The sequence below is a fragment of the Lytechinus pictus genome, chromosome 10 (genome assembly GCF_037042905.1).
Source record: "Lytechinus pictus isolate F3 Inbred chromosome 10, Lp3.0, whole genome shotgun sequence".
NCBI lineage: Eukaryota > Metazoa > Echinodermata > Echinoidea > Temnopleuroida > Toxopneustidae > Lytechinus > Lytechinus pictus.
This window is the reverse complement of record NC_087254.1, coordinates 22,950,889-22,974,102: the sequence shown is the minus strand read 5'-3', so window position 1 is coordinate 22,974,102 and position 23,214 is coordinate 22,950,889. Positions and strand designations below refer to the sequence as shown.

Sequence of the window (23,214 nt, the reverse complement as noted above, 5' to 3'; positions counted from 1 at the left end):
AGCACGATTTAATCTTCTTAAAGGGACTATGTATCTCATTAGACATACAACGTGAACATGCATATTATCCTTTTCTTTCTTTTTTTCCTTTTTAAAAAACTATATCTCTCTTTCTTTCTCCCTCTTTTTCTGCTCCCCCCGTTTTTTTTTTGCCTGCCGATGGGGGGGGGGTAGAGGCGCGGGCAGATAGTTACGCCACTGCAATTCTATACTACATTGTTCTTTCCCTGATGATATTCAATGTGCTGCCCATCCTCTCATCCCCATCCCAATTTTTTTTTCTTTCATTTTTGCATCGCATTCTTACACTGGCGTATAGATTAAGAGAGAGAGAGAGAGAGAGAGAAAGGGAGAAAATGAAACGAAGGGTAAGGAAAGGGGTGACATATAATATCAAAATTTTCAGGAAATAAGCCATGAGAGCAAATTCTTTTTTTTATTTCGTTTATCATTATTATTCCTATTAAATAATATTTTGCTGCATATGCTATGTTGAGCCCCCTCAACCTTTTTTTTGGGGGGAGGGGCAATTACATGACTTCATTCCTATAATGATCGGTATATGCACCAGTATAATGAGCCAACAATTTTGAGGGGGCAGACATGGCGTATGATCCAAAATTCCTTAAAAGCTGCGAGAGAATGAAGCACGCGAGCAAAAAAGAAGACATTTTTAATACAAAAATCTAACTGTGTGGAATAGATTTTCAGTTGACATAATAATTAGAAAATTATTACATATTTTGACCCCCTTTTCTTCCTTTTTGTTTCTTGGTCGTGAAATTTCGGGGGTCCACTGTAACTCCCCCATCTGCGATGCACCAATTAAAAGTTTATCCTGATTTATAGGCTTTTAGAAAAAGAAAACAAATTAGTGATATGGAAGTTAATTCAGTCCGGCAACCAGGCGCGGATGGGGGGGGGGGGGGAGGGGGGGGGGGTAAAAGACTGGTACTCGATACCTCTCCACTAGAGATTAATTGCTGAAACCATATCAAATAAAATCATAAATGAAACAAGTGGAATGCCTCTGGCCGTCTCACCTGCATCACGCGATTCAATATAGCAGCAGTGCTGATTTTGAAAACTACTATAACTCGCACAAGATGTTCAGTGATACTTGGTTACTCTTATTTCCACGTTTTATGAACTAGACCAATACACTTATAGAGATATGATGGCAATTCAACAAATACCCCCAACGTGGCCAAAGTTCTTTGACCTTACATGACCTTTGACCTTGATCATGTGACCTGAAACTCGCACAGGATGTTCAGTGATACTTGATTACTATTATGTCCAAGTTTTATGAACTAGACCAACACACTTTCAAATTTATGGCTGTAATTCAACAAATACCCCAATTTGGCCAAAGTTCATTGACCCTAAATGACCTTTGACCTTGATCATGTGACCTGAAACTTGCACAGGATGTTCAGTAATACTTGATTACTATTATGTCCAAGTTTCATGAATCAGATCCATAAACTTTCAAAGTTATGATGGTAATTCAACAGATACCCCCAATTCGGCCAAAGTTCATTGACCCTAAATGACCTTTGACCTTGGTCATGTGACGTGAAACTCATGCAGGATTTTCAGTGATACTTGATTAACCTTATGTATAAGTTTCATGAACTAGGTCCATATATTTTCTAAGTTATGATGACATTTCAAAAACTTAACCTTAGGTTAAGATTTTGATGTTGATTCCCCCAACATGGTCTAAGTTCATTGACCCTAAATGACCTTTGACCTTGGTCATGTGACATGAAACTCAGGCAGGATGTTCAGTAATACTTGATTAACCTTATGGCCAAGTTTCATGAACTAGGTCCATATACTTTCTAAGTTATGCTGTCATTTCAAAAACTTAACCTCAGGTTAAGATTTGGTGTTGACGCCGCCGCCGCCGTCGGAAAAGCGGCGCCTATAGTCTCACTCTGCTATGCAGGTGAGACAAAAAACCTCGGAGTAATAATGCACCCAGTGTCCAAAACTTCGAGAATGGCTGGAATTAACGCCTATAGTATTGGAGATGTGCACCAGTGAAATTCAAGTTTGACGCTGACAGGACACGATCCGGCCAACCTAAAGCTGAATACAGAAGCTTAAGCCCGCGTTCAGAAGTAATTATTCAGAAGTATCCATAAATAAATAAGTAAGAGATGAAGAGCCATTGAAATCTCTTATCTCTTGCAGCCACGCAAAAAAAAAAAAATTTAAAACATGTTGCACAATATTGTTTCAGTAAAAATGATGCAAGATTGCTGATGACAATATTTTAATACATTAACAATCTATTAATTACAACACATTAAACCGCCCCACAAAGGGGGGTAGGCCTATAAGGGGGTAAATATATACGGCCTATAAGCTGCCTGTGCCCCTGGGCCCTTGTCCCCTCGGATCCATCAATGACTTGATTGTTTTCTTCCACACGAATTAATGATAATAAAATACAAATTGAATAATTCAAAATATTAATCGAACAATATTAAAGACACAGCTTTGATCATGACTTGTTCTTCATATTTGCTATGTGCCAAAGTGAATTTGACTGGCACTGATGATGCTCAAGTTGATTTGAAGCATACACTGTAAAAAAAAAATCTGAATCATCAGTAGTTAACACTTAATGTATGTAAGTAATTATTTTTCGTTTTTCCAGTAGTTTTAACTTCCCTTTTAATTTGCTTGATTTATTTGATTTATTTGGGTTTGATATACATTTAAGAAAATTCTTGTATTGCTAGCTTTCTTCGATTTAGTAAATCTAACTCAATTAGGCAAAAATGATTATTACTTATAAAATCATGTTGAATGTACTTATATTTTTTCAATTAACGCCTTATTTAAATAATGCATGAATATTCATTTGAGCAAGTAAATGCGTGTTTTTTTTAATAACTGTCATATCTATTTGTGTTTGAAATTGTTTTGGATAAGGGTGTGCTAACTATTTTATTCTTTTGTTGAATCAAAGAAAGAGCAGCCTTTGATAGTCATTTTGCAGAAAATTTCAGATTTCTTTTTAGGTTTTCGGAAACTGCCAAACTCTTGCCAAACTCAAAATACTTGAAAAAATTAAGGCAATTTTTGCCACAAATTTTATTGAGTAATTTCAACTATTTTTGTTTACAGTGTAGAGATCTTACATGTACTAGTCATGCTAGTTATCTATCTCTATGATTTGAAGTTAGCTACTGTTCCACATATAATTCTCTATTTTGTAAAAATTCACTGATTTTCATATTAAAATTACATATATCATTTTAATTTAAAATCAGTCTATCAAAAAATAAATATGTCATCAAAAATATTTTAAACAAAAAATTATTAGGTATAAATATTTATCAAGACCTATTTTTTGACAATAAATCACTATTTTCAAAATCGAATTCATACCCTTATATCGTCGACTTTGCTCATTTCTTTGTACACTGTAAATAACACAGTTTAACGTTACGCCATAGACTTTGCGTGTATACCGGCAGTATACGGCCGGTACACATACACACGTCTAGCTGCGCTGCGCGCTGCACAGAGTCAGAGGAGTAATTGCGTAGTGAGGGTCGAGGAAACAGCCCATGATTTACTTAGATTTACACGAAGATTTTACTCTGAAATTCAGAGTTTTTACTATTTTTATGATCCAATAGGTAGAGCAACAGCATGAATGAAAGGCCCGAACGAGGAGATGAATCTGGAAGTGAAATATGGACTTCCTCATCCAGTTGGGAGGCGCAGTGTCTGGAAGAATTGGATCGGGAATTAGAACCAAATTTGGATGAACGTCTACCGCAAGAGAAACAGTTTGCATCAGAAAAACTTTGGTATTCCTTTCAAAACTGCGCTAGTGCTGTAACAACTTTATATAAAGGTTTGTTCATTCATTAATTAACAAATATATATGTCTGTTTAGAATGGGATATTGTGATTTAGTCATTTATTTAGTCAGATCGAAGTTACTTACAGAAACTGAGAAAGTCAGAAGTTGTGTCTTGATCATGTCTTCTTAATCTTAATTCTTATCTTGACTTAATTAATGCCAATAAATAATAATGGAATGGGGGGGGGGTAGCCTTGAGGACCCCATGATGATATTTTGACATAGATCTATACTTGTTCATCATGGAGCCTTGAACCGCCTGCCATATATGTATAAGAGACTCATCAAAAGATTAAGATAAAAATCACGATTCACGTAAATGTTTGTGATTTTCTTTATTTTTACACCTTCATTATCATACGCCTAATGCGTATGAAGGTTTCAAAAATTGGTTAATAAAAAGGTTAAAAATTGAAGGTTTCCTACTACTAGACCGATCTCGTGTAGATCCCTCGATCTGTTTGTCAACAAAGCAAATATGATGGGGTGTCCAAACTTCGCGCACTTTTCAAAAATATTCATCAGGCTTAAATTTTTTCACAAAATATTCATAATTTATACAAAAACCATTCAAGAAATAGTTACCACATTGACGGCAAGATCGTAAACTATAAAATCATGGACGAAAATATAAAGTAGGTCAAGGGGATTCGCCGGTATCGCGATCTCAAAATTCTATTCCGATCGGCGAATGCGCGCTGTGCTGGAAAACCGTTCAGAAAAGGTGTGACCTAACTTCGCGGACCAAAGTTTTTGTGGACATTTAAACAAAAACTCAAGCTCAAAAAGTGAAATATTTATATCAGATTGATGGCAAAATGCTATAGAATCGGTTAGTACCACATTTAACTCACATTGTTGATGATTTCTGCTTGCAAAATGGTGATATCGTGATGCTTGTTGAGAATATCAGATTTCTTCAAAACGGGCGCTAACGGTGACAAATTTTCAGATTTTTTGCCAATATTTTCATGAATACTGAACTCATCCTAAAGAAACTTACACCAAAGGGTAATTTTAGGTCGCTTTTCACGTTGATGATGTCAGATTTTGAGGATATTGGCTAGTTTTTTAGATAATGACCGTCCGCGAAGTATGGACACGCGCGAAGTTTGGACTCACTGCCATACAATAGGTCTGACCCTTGAACCGCTTCGCTATGACGTACCTTCGATTAGCGATGTTACAAAATGCCGCTTTGAAGAACAATTTATAGATGAAAATTATTATTTAACAAATACTTAAATTTGATATGTGATTATAAATAATAATTATTAACATTATATAATAATTATTTATCTGTCTATCTTGTCTGTGAACCCCAGCACCAGAAAAGAACATTGAATTTTAAAGACAGTGTTCAAGTTCTGCCATGTTTTAGACATTTAAAGGGGAATCCAGCCTTGGCCATAAAATGTTGTGTTGGGAAGGAGAAAAATAAATTAAACAGAATGTTAAAAGTTTGAAAGAAATCGGACAAGCAATAAGAAAGTTATAGCCGTTTTAAAATTGAGATCACTAATACTATGTAGATTTCAAATTGGCAACTGGGGAAGTAAACTATGACAAGAGGCAAGGACAACTTTCTCATAGGCCATGTACTTTATTATCAGGGATTTGTGGTTTTCTCCTAAGTAACCATTCCCCTGGGGCAGTAATCTAAATATAACACAGGTAGTATATTGTTTTATGTCCTCATGAAAGAAAAATATAATTTGAAATAAAAGTTGCAGGAAAAATGACATTTTAGCCAAAATATGGATTGGAGTACATGAAAGAGTAGTCCTTGCCTTACATCACTATGACATCCCATATGCGGCCAATTTGAAGTCTCCATGGGTATAGTGATTACCAATATTTACAACTTTTAAAAATTCAATACTTTCTTGTTGTTTGTCCAATATTGTTCAAACTTTCACCTATCAACTAGTCCGATTTTTCTTTTCCTTATAAAAACAAGTTTTCAATTGGGTTGCATTCCCCTTTATTGCATTCAATAAAGTTTGTCTCTCTAGGGCTAGGCTCGCCGAAAATTGTAGCATTGTCTTCATTCAACACTCAGCATGAGGGAGTGCATTTTGTGGTGGGGTTCGCTAACTTTTGAGCACAACTGTATACATGTACTTGTACATGTATGTAGTTGTACCTCTGCCTGTAAAAAAAGAATTCTTGCAAATATGAGGATTGATAGGCATATTCTCTATCAAATAGCCATTATTTGACTGGTTGGTAGTTGGTAGGGGAAGGTGGGGTAAGTTGAGCATAGGGGCAAGTTGAGCCACCACCCCAGGCCAATAATGAATGAGTCAGACATTGTGGTGGTGTAATGTATTGATGACCCATTGTATAACCCCTAACCCCACCACATTGTATTCAATTTTTAAACAAAAAGTACTTTTTTAGAGGGAAAATACAAATTTCAGCCAAAAAAGTAAAAAGGGTGTAACATAGAAAAGTGCTTTTTACACACACACACGTCTTTAAATATAATAAAGACATAAAAACAAGATTGTTAGTCCAGGTATGGATCTTCATTCTTGTCATAGTCTTTTACATGATGGATGCATGAGAAAATATGTGTGGATGAGAATTTATTGCATTAAGTTCGTACTGGGGAAAGTTGAGCCAGCCAACATGGGGCAAGTTGATCCATGGTAATTCTGATGGTAATGTAATTAAAAAAAACAACCTTAAAAAGCCATCGATTTGCAGGAAGAAAGGAGCAAATTTTAATACATGACTGTTCTTTCCCCTTAAGAGTATTTTAGTATTTATAGAGAATTAGTTAGTGAAAAGCCATCGATATGCAGGAAGAAAGGAGCAAATTTTAATATATGACTGTTCTTTTCCCTTAAGAGTATGTTAGTATTTATAGAGAATTAGTGAAAAGACTTTAAATAAAAGATTGACATGCTGGTTCTTCCCTTATACATTATGTACAAAGGTTTTGTGGCTCAAGTTACCCCAGGAGGTGGCTCAACTTACCCCACAGTGACTTTCAGTGTGGGGGTAGAAAGTTATACATGTATATAGGTGAAAAATATTTCAGAATTAAATTTTAAGGCAAGGTACTTATTTCTACAAGATTAATAATCATATCAATTCTAACATGCAAAAAGTGTCACAACTTACCCCGCCTTCCCCTACACTTTAATCTGGTTAATTTGAGAACTTATTTTAGCTCGTTATTTCTTTTATATTTTCTCTTTTTTGACTTTACAGAACGTCTTAACCAAAGCAATATCCATATACCTCTTTGGCTAGTTTTCCAAAATGCTGCTGGATCAGTCACACAGTTGTATAAAGGTGAGTTAGGTCTATGACATGTAAAATAATTTCACTTTAATCATTTAAGTATTAATGTACACCTTGTGATATATTGGCTAAATGCCAATGGCATGAAAGTACATGTGGACAGAATGGGTGAAGAACAAGTGGCAAATTCCTGTGAAAGTGCTCTTTCCTATATTATTTTTGACATGTCACAGGAGAAGATCTTGTCAATTTAATTTTGATTTTTAGAAATCCAGAGAGCTTGTTGTGGAAAGACATGTATTTGTATTATTACATATATGTCAATGTCACCATAAAACTTGGCCCTGTTAACTTGGAAGGTATACTTTTAATTTAAAGTCCTGATGGAAAAATCTTAATCAGCTTGTGTCCTTGCTCTTCATTCTTATCTTTTCCAGAAAGCACAGATGCACAAAAATGTAGTTTAGATCTAGGTATTAGCATTGGGCACCAGCGCCGCACCAGAGACATCGTGGCCTGGGTCAAGAAGCGCAGGAGACACATACGTCGTGAGGATCTCTTAGCATTTCTCTGCGGTAAGGCACCGCCTGGCAGGATCAGGCCGTCACATGGAGTACCACGTAGTCCCTCAGATAGATCATCCCCACGCACCCTCTCTCCGCCACGTGAAGCCCAGAGAACAGGGGAGCCTGTAGATGATCTTCAACCCTTTAGAGATGCCCTAGCTTTGCATGGTATGCTTATCCAATGACAAACATTTAGAATCATGTCTACAATTTTTAAAGGACAAGTCTGACCCAATAAATAGTTGATATAATTAAAATAAGAAAAATCCAACAAGCATAACACTAACAATTTCATCAAAATTGGATGAAAAATAAGAAAGTTATCGGATGTAAATTAAGAAAGTTATGCCATTTTAAAGTTTTGCTCAATTTCATGAAACAGTTATATGCACATCCTGTTCGGAATGCAAATGAGGGGACTGATGACATCACCAACTCACTATTTCTTTTGTATATCATTATATGAAATATCTTAATTTTCTCATTGTCATGTGTAATAAACTAAAGATTTACTCCTCCCTGAATTTATGGAATCACCATTGTTTAAATATTTTTTGTTTAGTCAAATTGGTCATTATTGTCAAATCTGTAAAAATTGACATATTGTATCATTCAAACAATAAAAAACAGAAGAAATAGTGAGTGATGGACATCATCGACTCTTTCATTTGCATGTCACTGAGTTGTGCATACAACTGTTTTGTGAAAAATAAGCAAAACTTTAAAATGGCATAACTTTCTTAATTAACATCCGATTTTGATGAAATTTTCAGTGTTATGCTTGATTAATTTTCTCTATTGATTCAAATCAACCTTTTTCTGGGGTGGATTTGACCTTTTGAATAATACCAAATATTGTTGAATAATATCAAATTAGAGTATGGTTTATACATGATCAATACCTTGTTAAAGGTATCAGACCTTAATTAGAAATGTTTGGTCGTGATAAGTACAAGTGAAATAATTCTTGCATAACTTTACTCAGCCTTACATGTATTTTAAAGTTCGACTCAAAATTTTATGCTGACATTGATCAATATAGAACATTATGATATGAAGTTCTCTTATAAAAAATTGTTTTTTTTTGTGTGTGGGCTTTAGATAGAAACCTATGATTCTGATATATTTTTTTAGTAGGCTACCCTTTTAAGTCTTTTAAACAGATAAACATGTAGCACCATATGTATACAAATCTTCATCTTTAGGCGATATCAAGAATGTTTTTTAAAGTGCTGTTGAGTTTGTGTGCAATTAAGTTGACTTTCCCTATGAATAATATAGTCCATTAATATGGAGTAATTTATCAGACCAGATTATGCAAGTTGCTTTATCAAAGTCTTATTTCTCCCAAGTGAAACAGATTTTCCAAGGTCCGAAGAGATTTGATATGGTTAGACTCATCTGTAATTTGATTATATTTCTAATTTTGTTTAATACTTGCTTGATTAAATTTCAGGTCTGAATGGGGCGATGGCCAATATAGGAGTTTCCCAATCACCCTCTTCACACCACTCATCATCGAGGAGACGCCACGCATCAAACCACGATCTCTTCCCAGAGGATCTTGTAAGCCATCCCGACTCACGGAAACGTTCTAGCACCACCAGCGCCCCCACAGCGGAAGGATCACCATCGCACAAACGCTCACGTCTACTATAAATAAACAAAATCCTATACATCGTGTGCCACTATTGAATATGTAATATAAAGCGAAACAAAAGTGTGTGTATTACCTTTGACAGCGTTCATGGACTATGACTGTTGCCTTCCTCACATCACAGATTTGATAAGATTATGAATATTAGTGTGCATACATTTGGGCATTTTTTCTTTTTGTTTACCAATTATTTAAAACCAATGCTGCACATGTACATGTTTTTATGTGTCAGTTATACCTTTTTACTTTGTTTTTTCTTCTGTAGTTATACAGTCTGACCTTGATTGTACAGGAAGGGAGGGGGGGATATAAAAAAAACCTGTTAAGTTATGTATGATTTTACAAACATCCGACATAACTTTGGTGCTAAATCACATTCTTAATCATCTAAAGGCTTTGCGCATTACTTGCTAGTGACTATTTTTGCTACCCACAGGTTGCTTGCATTGACAGAATCTCGCACGTATCTCATTGGCAGTTGCCCACAGGAGTACATGCAAGTGTGATTTGCCTGCTGAAAAGTTTTGTCCATGCTCAAAACTTTATTACTGGTGAGTTGCTTTTACGTAACGATGTGACATGGTGTTAAATGAACAATGTCTGTATAATTTAGGTCAGGCTGTATCCTTTTTCAGTATTTTTCACCATTTTATCATTTAAAAAAGTTACAAGGAGAAAAACTACTGGTATTTGAGTTTTTCTTTGTTTATTAATTTTAAAGTATATTTGGTCACTGTAAAGTACAATGTATACATGTTAGATATCTAGAGTATGAATATACTTTTTATATTTGATTTTTTTTTTTTTCATTGGAATGTTACTTTTTTTTTTTTTCACAATTATTTTGTTTTTTCTATTTGATACTGATTATGTTTTGTATAATGTGAATTCTCATGAAGCTTCACTTTGTTTTTGCTTTATGAGTTGCACTATGTTGAATGTAACAAGGTATTACCCATTTATATAACGTGTAAAATAAAAATATAACTTTTTTTGCCCACTCAAGCCAATGTGTAAAAAATGAAAGCTTTATATGCCTGTCTTGTAAATAGATTTCCATCATTCATATAAAAATTTTGCTCTAAATGTGAAGTGTGATGTTTCTTGTGATCAAATTTTTGACCTCTCGAGAGAAATGGTTCTTTTCCTTTCAACATATCAAGTACTGCATGTAGAAATTCAAATTATATTAGTAAGCCTATTAATGATAATTGATATAAATGCATCATGCACACATATCTTGAAACCTTCAATGAAGGCAACAATGAAATGAATATGCATATGAATATACAATTAGCTGTAATAAATGACCATGTGGGTGTTTCTCAAAGACTCAAGTCGTACTATTAGATTAAACATCAATTCTGAGATGTTTTTGGCATGTAACGCATCACCTCATTGGTCAGATCAATACTGACGAAGGATGTTTTCCAATATATACATGTATATTTCCAATATAGGTAGATGCATATTGGAATTTATGCTGTTGGATTTAATTTTCAATCAAGCTGCCACAGTCTATTAGAAACACTCATAGTTTGAACAAATGATTTTGATCACATTTGAGCTCTTTTTACATTGGTATGTGATTTTACAGACAGCTGTTACAAATACAGACTTGGATTTGTTGTTATGTGGGACTCCTGTAGAATTTTGTGCCATTTACAAATATTTGTGATTAATCTTTGTATCTTAGCTGTATTTTGCAAGCTCTGTACAGTTTTGAATAACGCCCCTCCCCATCCCATTATATATTATTTCCCAAAGTCAGCATTTTTGTAAATTTACAAAGTGATTATATATTTCAATCTGTTTCGAGTTATTATTCTTTTAGTTTGATTTGTTTAGCCACCTGAAAGTTTTATGATTTTTATGGTTGTTTTGCATGTTTTGTTTTGAATATTTTCTTTATGAGATAAGTATAAGAAATAATTTATGAAGTGCTTATTATTCTATGAATTCACTTTCCTAGCAACTTATTGTATTAGATAAAACAATTCTGCACAGATTGTGAACAAAACTTCAAATTTAGAACTGAATGATGTTTAAATTTCTTGTGTTGAACAAGTTCTCATACGGATTGAAATGATTATTAACTCTCTGCATTTACAGTGTAAATCAGATTTCAAAATTTAGTGCATTTCATAGTCTAGATGTTAATTGCTATACTGGTCAAATACAATAAATGTTTTGATGAAGGAATACATTTACTAAGTAATTTTGCTTTGCTATTATTGATTGAATCACAGTATTATTTCGGTAAGCTTACTCTAAAGGATAATCCTGGTGAAAAGGTTGGCACGATAATTTACGACTCGCACATCATGTCAAACTTTTGTTCACATATTGGTGCACTTCTCATGAATATGTATGAAGACCTTAAAGCTTCTTCACATGGATTGAAAACTAATACCAACGTAGGTAAAATGTGTTTCACATTCATAGATATCTGTCTTGGATATTGGGTTCAGTTCCACTTCTGGGTATTGGCATGGTTTGTACCAGAGACCTTGTAGTGCAATTGAAGCTGAACTCTTCAATTTGTTGTAAATTTCATTCTCCCTATCTTTGCTGTAAATGTAGACAAGTGCAATTACTTATTGCATTTGATTGGTCAACAACGGAAGTTTGAAACAAATGTGAGAATCCCACTTTTTTTCTTCAAAATTAATCCCTCTTAGTCCATACAAATTTCCAACTAGCTTCTTATTTGATAAAATAAACATCTGAAAGTTGTATACTGTATGCTTGTGAGCCTCATAATCTAACATTGCAAAAATTAAGTGTTAGAATATGCTGAATGTATATTTTAAGCAATTTTATGAGATGGATATAACTGCAGCCAAAGGCATTAAAATGATATATTCTTTACCTCTGATTAACAGATGAAATACAAAGCCAAATGTGGCAGTGTTTTATAGTCTATTAAAATAAGCAGGGAATATTATGTGTGTATCTATGTATATAATTAGATAGGTAAACAGTAGTTAGTTCAGTACTGTGATATATATGTACCGTATGTTCACACTGTAAACATGTTCAATGGTAGCAAAAGCAACCAATATAGTGCAGAATATATTCTACTTGATAATTTCAGGTAGTTGTGCATATCTGGGCTATGTAAGCCAGTGGGTTTGTACCGGGCAATGTGTCGTGAAGTTAAAATGAACAGATTTATTATAAAGGGTATGTGACAATATTCGATTTGAGATGGACACTGAAATATTATCAGGTTTTTTTTATTCATTTTGTTTTTAGTTTTTTTTTTGTGATTTATATTTAGGGAAATATCTTTTGATGTAAAATGGTGGAGCTATCCCATTTTGGGACAATGTGACTGCATGTTGTGGTTTGATTCTAAAATTTGATGCAGAATCTTAAAAATCATTATAAATTGCATCACACACATACTGCCCCCTTATTTACTTTATCATTTAATAATAATAATAATAATTGGAATTAAATAATCACTACAATCCCTGATTTTGCAAATTAGTGGAAACTTCGAAATTACTGTTTTCACAAGCAAATAGCGAGCCACAATGTCTAACTTTAAAGGCATTCTCACTCAATTTATGAAAAAATCAAATGTTTCAGTTCATTGGGCTGTTCCTTGAAAAACAAAGTCCATATATGTGTTTATTGTAGAGTTAATCTTTCTGGAGTGAAATGTACATGACAAGAGGTAATCTGTAGTTATGGAGTCGAGATTGTCCTCGGCCACGTCTTGCTGGCCTTGGCCTTGGTGTCTCAGTCCGAGTCACACAACAAAATCTATGGGAGAAACTTTGCTCCAGTGTGACTTGGATGATCCTGGCTTTTAATCCATCCCTGGTAATGTTAACATGCCTTCTTGTTTGCTCATTTGTCTCTTAATTTGAGATGTCCTAACTCAAAACTATTGTGGATTCAACTTCAGTGAGCAAGTTTTTTTTAAGTGTGAACCCAACTAGAAATTAGGAAAAATAATATGAAGTAATACCATGAAATTATCAGCCATTTTGCAAATAATATTTATTTAACACATTTTTTTTCTTCTGAGAAATGTAATGAGACAAGACAACAAGTTATTTTATAGGCAAAGTCCACCCTGAAATTGGTTTCAACGAAAGCAGAAAAGTTAAAACCACTACAGAGTTTTAGATTTTGTGAAGTGTTAGATTTGTGGTGTCATTGCGAGCAAGCTTCCTTGTATGTCATGTAATATAGGTCCCCATGATGTACTATTTTTTTTCTCATAATGTATGACTTTACATGTGCAGTCAATATATGATCCTTCATGCATGTACATGTAGGTAGGGAAAAAGGGTCATCATGAACCATTTAATTTTATGTGCATGTATACAGAGCTGCTCGCTTGTGACGTCACAAATTGAATCTTTTTAAGTTCTGTTATTCTTTGATATATTTTCATAAAACCTTCATTCTCATTATTCTCTCATTTTTCTACTGTTATTTGGTCCAACTTGATATGAGGGTGAACTTTCTCTTTAAGTGAAAATGTGTAGCGTAATCTTTAAGATATGCCATTATTTGCTCCTCAATATAGCATTGTGTGGTTAAAACAAATCTATAATCTGCAGCTAATGTTATATGTACCGGTTATATGCAGTGAGTCTTAAAATGTACTCGCTCAGAAATTAAAGAACACTGGTATTGGAAAAATTGGAAAATCTTTGTGTTTCGCACTTTGTTACACTCCTGTTGTATGTTTCACTGTTTGTTTCTCATATACTTATGAATTACACCTAAAGTTTTGAAAATATTTAAGTGGGGAGCCAATAGACCAATGATAAAACATGCCAACTGCTCCTATATTGAAGTATTTTATGTTTGTTCTTTTTACATAAACACTGCAGGGTCCATGGAAAGCACCCCTTTCCCCAGTTTGCATTATTCATATGTCTCTTAAAGAAAAGTTGAAAATAATGTGTTTTTCTATTCAACCAAAACCCCTCTTTTTCATCCCTCCACATACTTTAATTCATTCAAAAGGCTGGCATCCCTGATAGATACATGGAGATGATACATAGAGTGGAAAAGAGATTTGGATTGTAAACAAGGAGAAGATTGGATAGAATAAAGGAGAGTATACTACAGTGTGTATCGATAAAAAGTTTACACTCTGAAAAAGTTCTGGGAATTTGTGTAAAGGTCGTGGAAATTGGTTGTGCAGAAATGCTCAAATTCATGCTGTTTCAAGGGGAAAAAGGCAAAAACAAACTGACTGTGCGGTACATTACTCTTGCATTTTTTTTTGCATTTTTAGCCACTTGAAATAAAACAATTACATCCAAACATTTTATAACAACTTTGCCACCCAAATTAACATTTAACCCTAGTTAAGCACATCCTTTACCTTTTTGAGCCAACTGGATCTGAGGACATACCAATGTAAACAAAAGTTTATTTCAGACATCTCCAGCATTTTATCACAAGTTTTTATCATGAACAGTGGGTTTACATTTCATATTTCATTTAATACTTGTTACTCCACACTTTTCCCAAGCTTGACAACGATTAACAGAAGGAAAATCAAGCCCAAGCCATTTTATGCCAATCACAGCGCCATGTAAAGCAGATATCACCATGATGGCCTCTGTGTTTGGAGGGGGGGGGGGGGTGCAATGGCAAGCTATGAAGTGTTTTGGGCAAGGAAACAAGTTTAAAGGGGAATCCAGCCCTGGTCATAATATGTTGTGTTTGAAAGGAGAAACATAAAACAGAATGGTGAACGTTTGAAAGAAATCGAACAAGCAAGAAGAAAAAATTGAGATCCCTAAGACTGTAGATTTCAAATTGGCAACTGGGTAAGTAAATTATGACAAAAGGCAAGGACAACTTTCCCATAGGCCATGTACTTCATTATCAGTGATTTGTGGTTTTCTCCCAAGTACCCATTCTCCTGTGGCTGTAATCTAAATATAGCCTAGGTAGTATATTGTTGTATGAAAGAAAAATATAATTTGAAATAAAACATTTGAAAATAAAATGTAATTTTAGTCATTTTTTGTATTAGAGTACATGGCAGAGTAGTCCTTGCCTTACATCACTTTGACATCAAATTTGTTGCCAATTTGAAATCTCCATAGGTACAGTGATTACCAATATTCACAACTTTAAAAAATTCATAACTTTCTTATTGTTTGTCCTATATTGTTCAAACTTTCACCTATCAACTTGTCTGATTTTCCCTTTTCCTCTAAAAGCAAGTTATTATTTGGGTTGGATTCCCCTGTAAAAAGGTAAAAGATATCTTCAAATCAATCTTCCTAGCCAGTCTCTGTTCTTCATGATTCATGTCTACTTTTATTCATATAACTACTTCCAAGTTCTACAAAAATCATTTCTCACGAACTTTTCAAAAGTGGTGCTCACTCAAGCGGAAAGGTTTTTAGACAGTAATCTCGTCAATTGCTTAAAGAGATCTATACCAATGTTTGAATGTGGAAAAATATATAATTTTACAGGATTATTTCTAAGTGTAATTTTCTTTTGATAGGCAATGTATACAGATAAAGTGATGACAAGAGATAAGGGAAGGATATTGTAAAGAGTAAATCTGTTGCCCATATTCTGAAGACTAGTTTAATTTAGGACATGGTCGAATTCTGTGCTGACATCAGAAGCTGAAAATGTATGTCTCTAACTTATTCTTGAAATTATTATTCCCGGGCAGTTATTAATGAATTTGAGCTGCCAGATGTGCTCACAAATTGAACCGCTTCTGTTGGAGATTTTTGTCACAATTGACTATTGATAGTTTAATTAAACCCGTTTTCAGATTACAGGCCTAAGGGAATAGAGTACCAAAGTGATGAGGTCACAAACTTTTTTTGCATTTCAGAATTTTTTATACCATATTTTGGTCGAGCATGATTGAAAACACTACCAAAATATGGTGGGAATCAGTCCATTGGGGCCTTAGGTATGACTTTATGAATTCATAATTAGTCCCATTGAAGTTGATGTATTATTGGCCTGGTTCTAAATGTTGGGAACCAGGCTAAAAATACATTGACTTCAGTAGGGCTAATTATGTATTCATGAGGTTTCAAAAACCCTGACATGCAAAAATTGAAAATTGATGACGACGCACTTCGGTACTGTTTTGGAAAATTAACTAGTCAATAGACTCACAATTGCTCCATCAGAATTACTTTTCTACAATGACTTGGGGTACGAAAAAAACAATCTTGCAATTGAGTGAATTTCAGTACTTTATTTTTAACACACTTGCTGCCCATTCATTATAGAGATAGACATAGTAGAAAAAATATAACTACAAATCATTTACAATAGATTTACAGAGAAATATAAAGCCAATATTACAAATATAGTACTATTTAGCTGAATAGATAAAAAAAATAATACGTATGTATGATTAACGTATAAATAATTAGATACAATGTCTCAAGGAAAGCCATGAAATTTAAGAAATGCTTAAAGAGAATACTATACTACGATTTTTCATTTCATAAACTCTTTATGTAAAGTACAGAAACAATATATTACCAACATTTGAATTTTCAATTCACATGATAAATGAACATTGCATAACCAATGTAATTATATACCAATCACTGTCTATTTCAAAACAAGAGTATTTTATTAGAGTATAGAATGTAATAAGAGTACAGCCTAAAAGGATAGAAAAGTTATATACAATTTGAATAAAATAACTTTTGTGACCATTGGAAATTTAAGTTCTCTTTGTCATATCATTTTGTGTGCTTATTAAATCTTTGCATGTTTGACACACTTCCAAAAAATAGTGATAATGCAGAAATATCATTATTTCCTTTTCATGTTTCCTATAACCATAATTCATGAAGCTAGTGCTTATCATGCTAATTAAAATGAAGCCAAGAATATACACTTCAAATGTTACCATTACAAGCTTATACATCCTAGCTATATATTTTTAGCTTTTATATGAAAAAAGGCACTCAAAATACATTGTTGATAAAAAGTGAAATCATGTGAATGAATATCATGAAAAAAATATTTCTGGTAGTATATTGCTCATGACTAAAGGGGTATTGCTAGAAACTTGAAATCAATTGCATGACAATTTCAGGTCCAAAATCAATCACAAGTCTTGCGATTTCAAATTTGCAAGTGATTGCTGGGGATTATTTCATGAGAGGACTTGTCAGAGATTTGATCCAACAAGTCCCGTTTTATCCGACAGCTACCATAGTAATTTCAGATCTGACTTGTCGGAAGGGAATAAAACACCACCCTGGTCACATTCTAGCACGGGGTTAATTCTATTCACTATTGATAACATTGAGCTATGAATTACAAATTTGCGAATGATTATTGTAATTGATTGCAAAATGTGTTTTGCAATGCCACATAAGACACAGACATTATGACATGACATGTCCAGTCTCTGTATCCCTTACCATCCTTCCACTTGCTGTCTACAATGTTTCCTCATTCCTATTCCTAGTACATACTAACTTAGCAGAACAAACTAACTAGAAACAGAATGAACTAACTAGAATTTCTCTGAATGTAACATGATCTAGCAAAGTCAATTTCAGCATTGAACGAAAATACCAGTTAGCCTCTTCTATTATTGAGCACGACAGAAGCCCCTTCACTTTACTCTTTCTTTCACAATGACCATTAACAACCTCCTTTATTTACAACGGAATATAATCAATAATGTCATTAATGTGATTGTGCTTTTGGAGTGGGATGTACCGCATTTACTTGCCGTATGGGTTAGGATATGCACTACCACCAGGATAAGCTGTTGAAGAAAAAGAAAACAGATGGTTAATAATTTGTAAAAATTCAACAAACATTTACGAAAATGCAAAGAGTATGAATTGGGTGATTTCAAGTTTGTTGTTTGGTGTTGGTGTTAAGTGATAAAAGGCTGCTGAACCGAGCTCCAACACCGAGCTGGGTTCAGAGGAACGATACCGATCACGTTATCGATAGCCCATGGCGTCACGCCTCTGCGCAGTGCCGCTGATCATCTCAACTTCTTGCGAGAAAGTCTCAACTACGAAAGTAAATTCAGGGAGAAATTGCAGCTAAATCTTATTGTACAGAATGCAAAGGCTAAAATTACTTCAAGAATCCAAAAGAAAAAATGTTACTTTTCATCAATATGTATAAAGTCCAAATGACTTGCACTCATATCTTAACTGTAAAAGCTAATTTAACGGGGATCTTTCATCTTATTTGCCACCTGTTCATGAGCTTCAGAACATCAACACCAACACCGAACTTGAAATCAAGATTTTCCCAATCCCTATCTGGGTGTTGGTAAATGGGGAAATTACACGTAAATCGTCAACACCAGCTGTAATGCTTGGTTCAGCAGACGAAAGTCAACACCAACGTTCAACACGAACTGCCAGAAATACGTCATATTTCCCGAAGTCAATCCCAACACCAGCCTGATTTCAAATACGGTGTTGTGGCTGGTGTTGGTGTTGTTACAACACTAACACCAGATTTCAACACCGTACTTGAAATCACCCATTGTCCTGTTTAGAAAAGTATTGGGATCCTATAGGACAATTCCATGAAATAATCAAACCTTTCATACTTTCAACCCCCATATTTTTCATCCTTACTTCACTTTATGAATGGCTGTAGCCATGATAATTTGAGAATTTTACAACTTTTCGTATGAACAAGATAACTGAGTTAAACCATACTTTATGGACATGCCATAGAGTTATGAAACACTTTATACTCTTGACCCATACTGTACTGGGCTAATTTGCTCCATGAGAAATCTTTTGATCTCGGAGAAGCAAAGTCCAATGAACTTGAAAATTTGCATGCTAATAGATCTTTACATGCTGAATCTGATGGTGTGATTTATTGTAATCAATTAAGCAATTTGCAAAATATAGCAAAATTAATGCAATTTCCATTAAAATCCTGTCACAATAAATCATGCATTATGAAGATGGAGCCAAGGGACTCTGGTCTAACCTGGAGGCTGTGTTCCTGGATACCCCTGGGAGGGTGGGTAGGCTCCAGATGCAGGAGCTGGGTATCCAGATGCTGGAGGTGGTGCTCCAGGGTAGCCTAGGGTCAAGAAGATTCAAGAAAAAAATATGATCATTTCATGAATTTAAACATTCCTTGGACCAAGGCAGCTGATTGACGGATTCAAAGCTTTATGAATCAATCAGTGTATTGTGTTTTATGGCTTTAAAGGGGAAGTTCATCATGATGTCAAGTAGGTTTTAGGTAGAAAGTGACAGAACAAATAACAAAGATTTGGTGAAGTTACATCACAGAGGTTATTCTAAAATCGAGTATATTGGAATTGTTAAAGTTTTGATTTTATGACGCTGTATGTGCGCACTCCCCCCATATGTCATATAATATAAATACGACTGCATTTTTTTCTCAGAAAACTTACAATGATTTTACCTGCCAAATTCAAGATATAATCAGACATTCTGAACCATTACCAAATTTAGATTTCTAGGAATTATATATAGTACATGGCATTTATAAGTGATGTCGCAATATCAAAACTATCATAAAATTCAAAACTAAAGGTAATTTCAAGTGAACAGAACAGGAAATCTAGCACCCATACAGGATATACTGATCATTTCATTGGTATCCTGGAGAAAAGTTTAATATACAGCACTCACCTGGAGCAGTAGCAGGAGCCCCAGGATAACCAGGAGCCGGAGCTGAGGGATAACCTGGAGCAGGTGCTGAGGGATAACCTGGAGCAGGTGCTGAGGGATAACCTGGAGCAGGTGATGGGTATCCTGGTGCTGGGTTTGGAGGTGGAGCGTGGGTCCCAGTGGGGTAATTGACAGGTGGGGCAGGAGGCGGGACATGATGCTAGAAGGAAGATATGTTTTCAAGTTAAAATTGTGTAATAATATTGGCAGTGATCATTAATTTTGATAAAAAGGACTTCAACTTGACATAGATTATGTAATGCTGCAAAACTAGAGGACCCTGAAAATCACCAACAGAGATGACCATGTTTAGTTATGATTCTGTTTAGCACCAACTTTCATGGAGATTGACTCCTGCAAGCTTTGTCCATCAATGGAGTGGAAACAGGTATACTTTGTTTCAACGCTAACTTTTCCTTGCCCTATATGACAAAGTCATGCCTGGTCCAAGTAGCTCTAATCAGGCAAAAGAATGTTTGTGATTCAATTCAAAGGACCAGCATGACTTGCTGAACCCTGCTACTAGATGCAGGTATGCTACAAGTGAATTTACATTTGCTTTTCAGACAGTCAGACTTTATCAGATTACAATTTACTTCCAACAAAAGCTCAAGGCAAACCCAACCTTTATTTCATGTGTTATAAAAAGGGTGAAAAATCTTTAAGCTCAACAGGTAATCCATAACAGTCAAGCAAAAACCAGAGTTCATTATTAGTCCAAATTAACACACATGGAATATTTTGAGTACCTCCTCATCACATGGACATGTTGACAGTCATGTGTACAGTCCTGAATAACTTTACAAACTGATTTATGAGATGACATCCCCCCTGCCAAATATCAATCTAAACACACATGCAGGCATTGCGATCAAATTAACTTACATGTACTACTGTCACACTTGCTCCACATGGAGGAGGTGGCCTGTGGTGATGGTGGTGATGATGAGGATGACCCAATGCATGATGGACGTCGGCCCTCGTTCCTGCTGCTTCAGCACGATGATGAGCCTTGTTAGCTTTGGCCTGGAAAGATGAACAATGAAAGATTGAGGCTAATTACCTTTTTTTTCCTCCATTAACTTTGCACTCCTTCGATTGTGAAGAGGCATGAGTGGATAGAAAGAGATGGTTCTCTAGGTATAGAGAGGCGAGGGAAGGTGAAGAAACAAAGATAGTGATATGTGATGATAAGACATATCTCACATATTCAATAATATATCAATACATAATCTATACTTCTAATGGAAGTATAACAGGAAATCATATGTTTACCAACTCCAACTTTCTTAGGAAAGTATTACGCATCATTCTTCCAGCTAAACTTCTGACACACACACATTTTATGGGTTTCTTATTCACTACATTTCATGTTCTCCCTAAAAGGTCAACTCTCCCAATTCAGAGTAAAGTTATGACGTACAGATTGTTTTGGTCAAGCGTCCAAGGTTGACCAATACCCGTTTGGTTGTAAAGAGTCTTGAGCAGACCAATATAAAAGGGGTTCACTTCTGAACCAAATCAGATTGCAGTTAGGTTAGAGAATAGAGTTTTGCAGATTGCAGAATAGAGAGTTACAGAATAGAGATTGGAGTTTAGAGCTACAGAAAAGTAAACTACATCAGTTTGCAGCATTTATATTATCTTCATCTTCAGAGTATAGTCACCATCAGACTTACTCATGTATTTGTCATTATCATCAAGTAATCATCGTTAAATAATAAATGTATATATGAACTGTACATCCTGCATCCATTCGTTTCATTTATGCTGGTTGAAAATAAAAGAGCATTAGATCTAACCCCAACACAACAGTAGTGACAGAGATAATAGAGCTAGCTAGGGAGAGAAACAAAAAAAAAGGAAACGTAGGAGAATATATGTACATTAAGGTATAATTACCTATTGTTTATTATCATTGTTTATTAGTTGTAAAAACAAAAATTAAATAATGAGAGCAATAAGTAATTTCGCCCCACTTTAAAAACTTCCGTAGAAATTACATCATGTTCCAGTCATTCATAAAGTCAAGAGTAGATTTACAAACAGCTTTAGACATTAAAAGAGAATGAAACTCTTGGAGCAAGTTAGCTTTTGTGAAAGCAGAAAAATCAAAGAATAAGATCAACAAAAGTTTGAGTAAAATAGGACTAGCAATAGAAGAGTTATGAGCATTTGAATGTCGAGATCACTAATGCTATGGAGATCCTCCCATTGGCAACACAACCAAGATCTATGATATCACAGATGAACAACTCTCCCCTTTTGGACACTGAAAATATACCCCAAAACATCTCTTTTTGCTCATTCTAATCATATGACAAACTATTCATCAACGATATAATGTTGTGAAACCTCTGTACTTGTCCTCTCATAAAGAGAACACCTCACCTTGTGATAGATTCTATATAAGTGAGAATATAAGTGAAATAAGTACTAAAGCAATGAGGGAGTTGTACGTGTGTGACATCACAGATCTTGGTCGCATTGCCAATAGGAGGATCTACATGGCATTAGTGATCTCAATATTCAAATGCTCATAACTTTCTTATTATTCTTTCAATCATCCTCAAACTTTCAACAATATGTTTCTTTGATTTTTCTCTTTGATATGGATTCAGCTGGTTTCAAGGGTTTCATTCTCCTTTAAGACCAGCCCCCTGCATGTAACAAAAAAAATGTTGAAGAAAGAATGAAGGTGGGGGGGGGGCTGAGTCCCTTATGGGATTATTTCCTATGTTTTCTTTCTCTCTCTTACCTCCAGATGCATCGCTTTGCCTACGTGCCCTTTCAATAGTTGATTTGTTGCTCTGTTGTGAAGTCTCTCTTCTTTCCTCTCCTGTTTAGCCTCTTGCTGCAAATAACAATTTGAAATTGATCTTATATTCTATAATAGTTTCTATACAATCTTCTTCTAAAGGTTATCTTGATTGAATCTTGAATGAAAGTTTTTTTTTTCTAAGGTCTATGGCACTCCATGTGCTTGCTATTAACCCAAATTACCTTGAACGGTGTTACGGTTGATATTTCGATGGGGTTGTTCATGTTTTATATATTTTATTAACATTCATGACAATTATCAGCTGCAAGAGGGTTGAGGGAGTAGACTTTACCATACATTGAAAAAAAGTAATAAAGGTTTTAACATTCAAAAGGGTT

General features: G+C 34.7%; 2 protein-coding genes across 3 annotated transcripts; one reads left to right on the top strand and one right to left on the bottom strand.

Moving 5' to 3' along the window:
* Nucleotides 1–3,406: 3,406 nt before the first annotated feature.
* LOC129269991 (HUWE1-associated protein modifying stress responses-like) lies at nucleotides 3,407–14,043 on the top strand. Of its 2 annotated transcripts, XR_010294867.1 has the most exons (5): nucleotides 3,441–3,883; nucleotides 7,115–7,198; nucleotides 7,585–7,881; nucleotides 9,170–9,631; nucleotides 9,989–14,043. XR_010294867.1 is itself a non-coding variant. In XM_054907426.2 (4 exons), exons 1-4 carry the CDS (start codon nucleotides 3,676–3,678, stop codon nucleotides 9,370–9,372), a joined length of 792 nt encoding a protein of 263 aa, XP_054763401.1. In that variant the 5' UTR covers nucleotides 3,407–3,675; the 3' UTR covers nucleotides 9,373–14,043. The 2 variants fall into 2 exon arrangements, 1 of the variants encoding a protein (XP_054763401.1); XM_054907426.2 differs by having other exon boundaries at nucleotides 3,407–3,883; nucleotides 9,170–14,043.
* A 2,529-nt stretch (nucleotides 14,044–16,572) lies between these two features.
* Nucleotides 16,573–22,910, bottom strand: LOC129269313 (splicing factor 3B subunit 4-like). The gene is made up of 5 exons (XM_054906805.2): nucleotides 22,814–22,910; nucleotides 20,941–21,081; nucleotides 20,017–20,215; nucleotides 19,340–19,435; nucleotides 16,573–18,134 (listed from the first exon to the last, which is right to left on the bottom strand). The coding sequence occupies exons 1-5, from the start codon at nucleotides 22,823–22,825 to the stop codon at nucleotides 18,091–18,093; spliced, it is 492 nt and encodes a 163-aa protein (XP_054762780.2). The 5' UTR covers nucleotides 22,826–22,910; the 3' UTR covers nucleotides 16,573–18,090.
* Nucleotides 22,911–23,214: the final 304 nt, after the last annotated feature.

What these genes read in the sequence shown, in the direction of transcription:
- LOC129269991 (XM_054907426.2), top strand. Translation starts at nt 3,676, where the DNA reads ATGAATGAAAGGCCCGAACGAGGAGATGAATCTGGAAGTGAAATATGG. An exon ending in AGTCACACAGTTGTATAAAG is followed by an intron (nt 7,199 to 7,584) that starts GTGAGTTAGGTC and finishes TATCTTTTCCAG; the next exon opens with AAAGCACAGATGCACAAAAA. An exon ending in AGATGCCCTAGCTTTGCATG is followed by an intron (nt 7,882 to 9,169) that starts GTATGCTTATCC and finishes ATTAAATTTCAG; the next exon opens with GTCTGAATGGGGCGATGGCC.
- LOC129269313 (XM_054906805.2), bottom strand. An exon ending in CAAGTGTGACAGTAGTACAT is followed by an intron (nt 20,216 to 20,940) that starts GTAAGTTAATTT and finishes TCTTCCTTCTAG; the next exon opens with CATCATGTCCCGCCTCCTGC. An exon ending in TCCAGGAACACAGCCTCCAG is followed by an intron (nt 18,135 to 19,339) that starts GTTAGACCAGAG and finishes TTTCTTCAACAG; the next exon opens with CTTATCCTGGTGGTAGTGCA.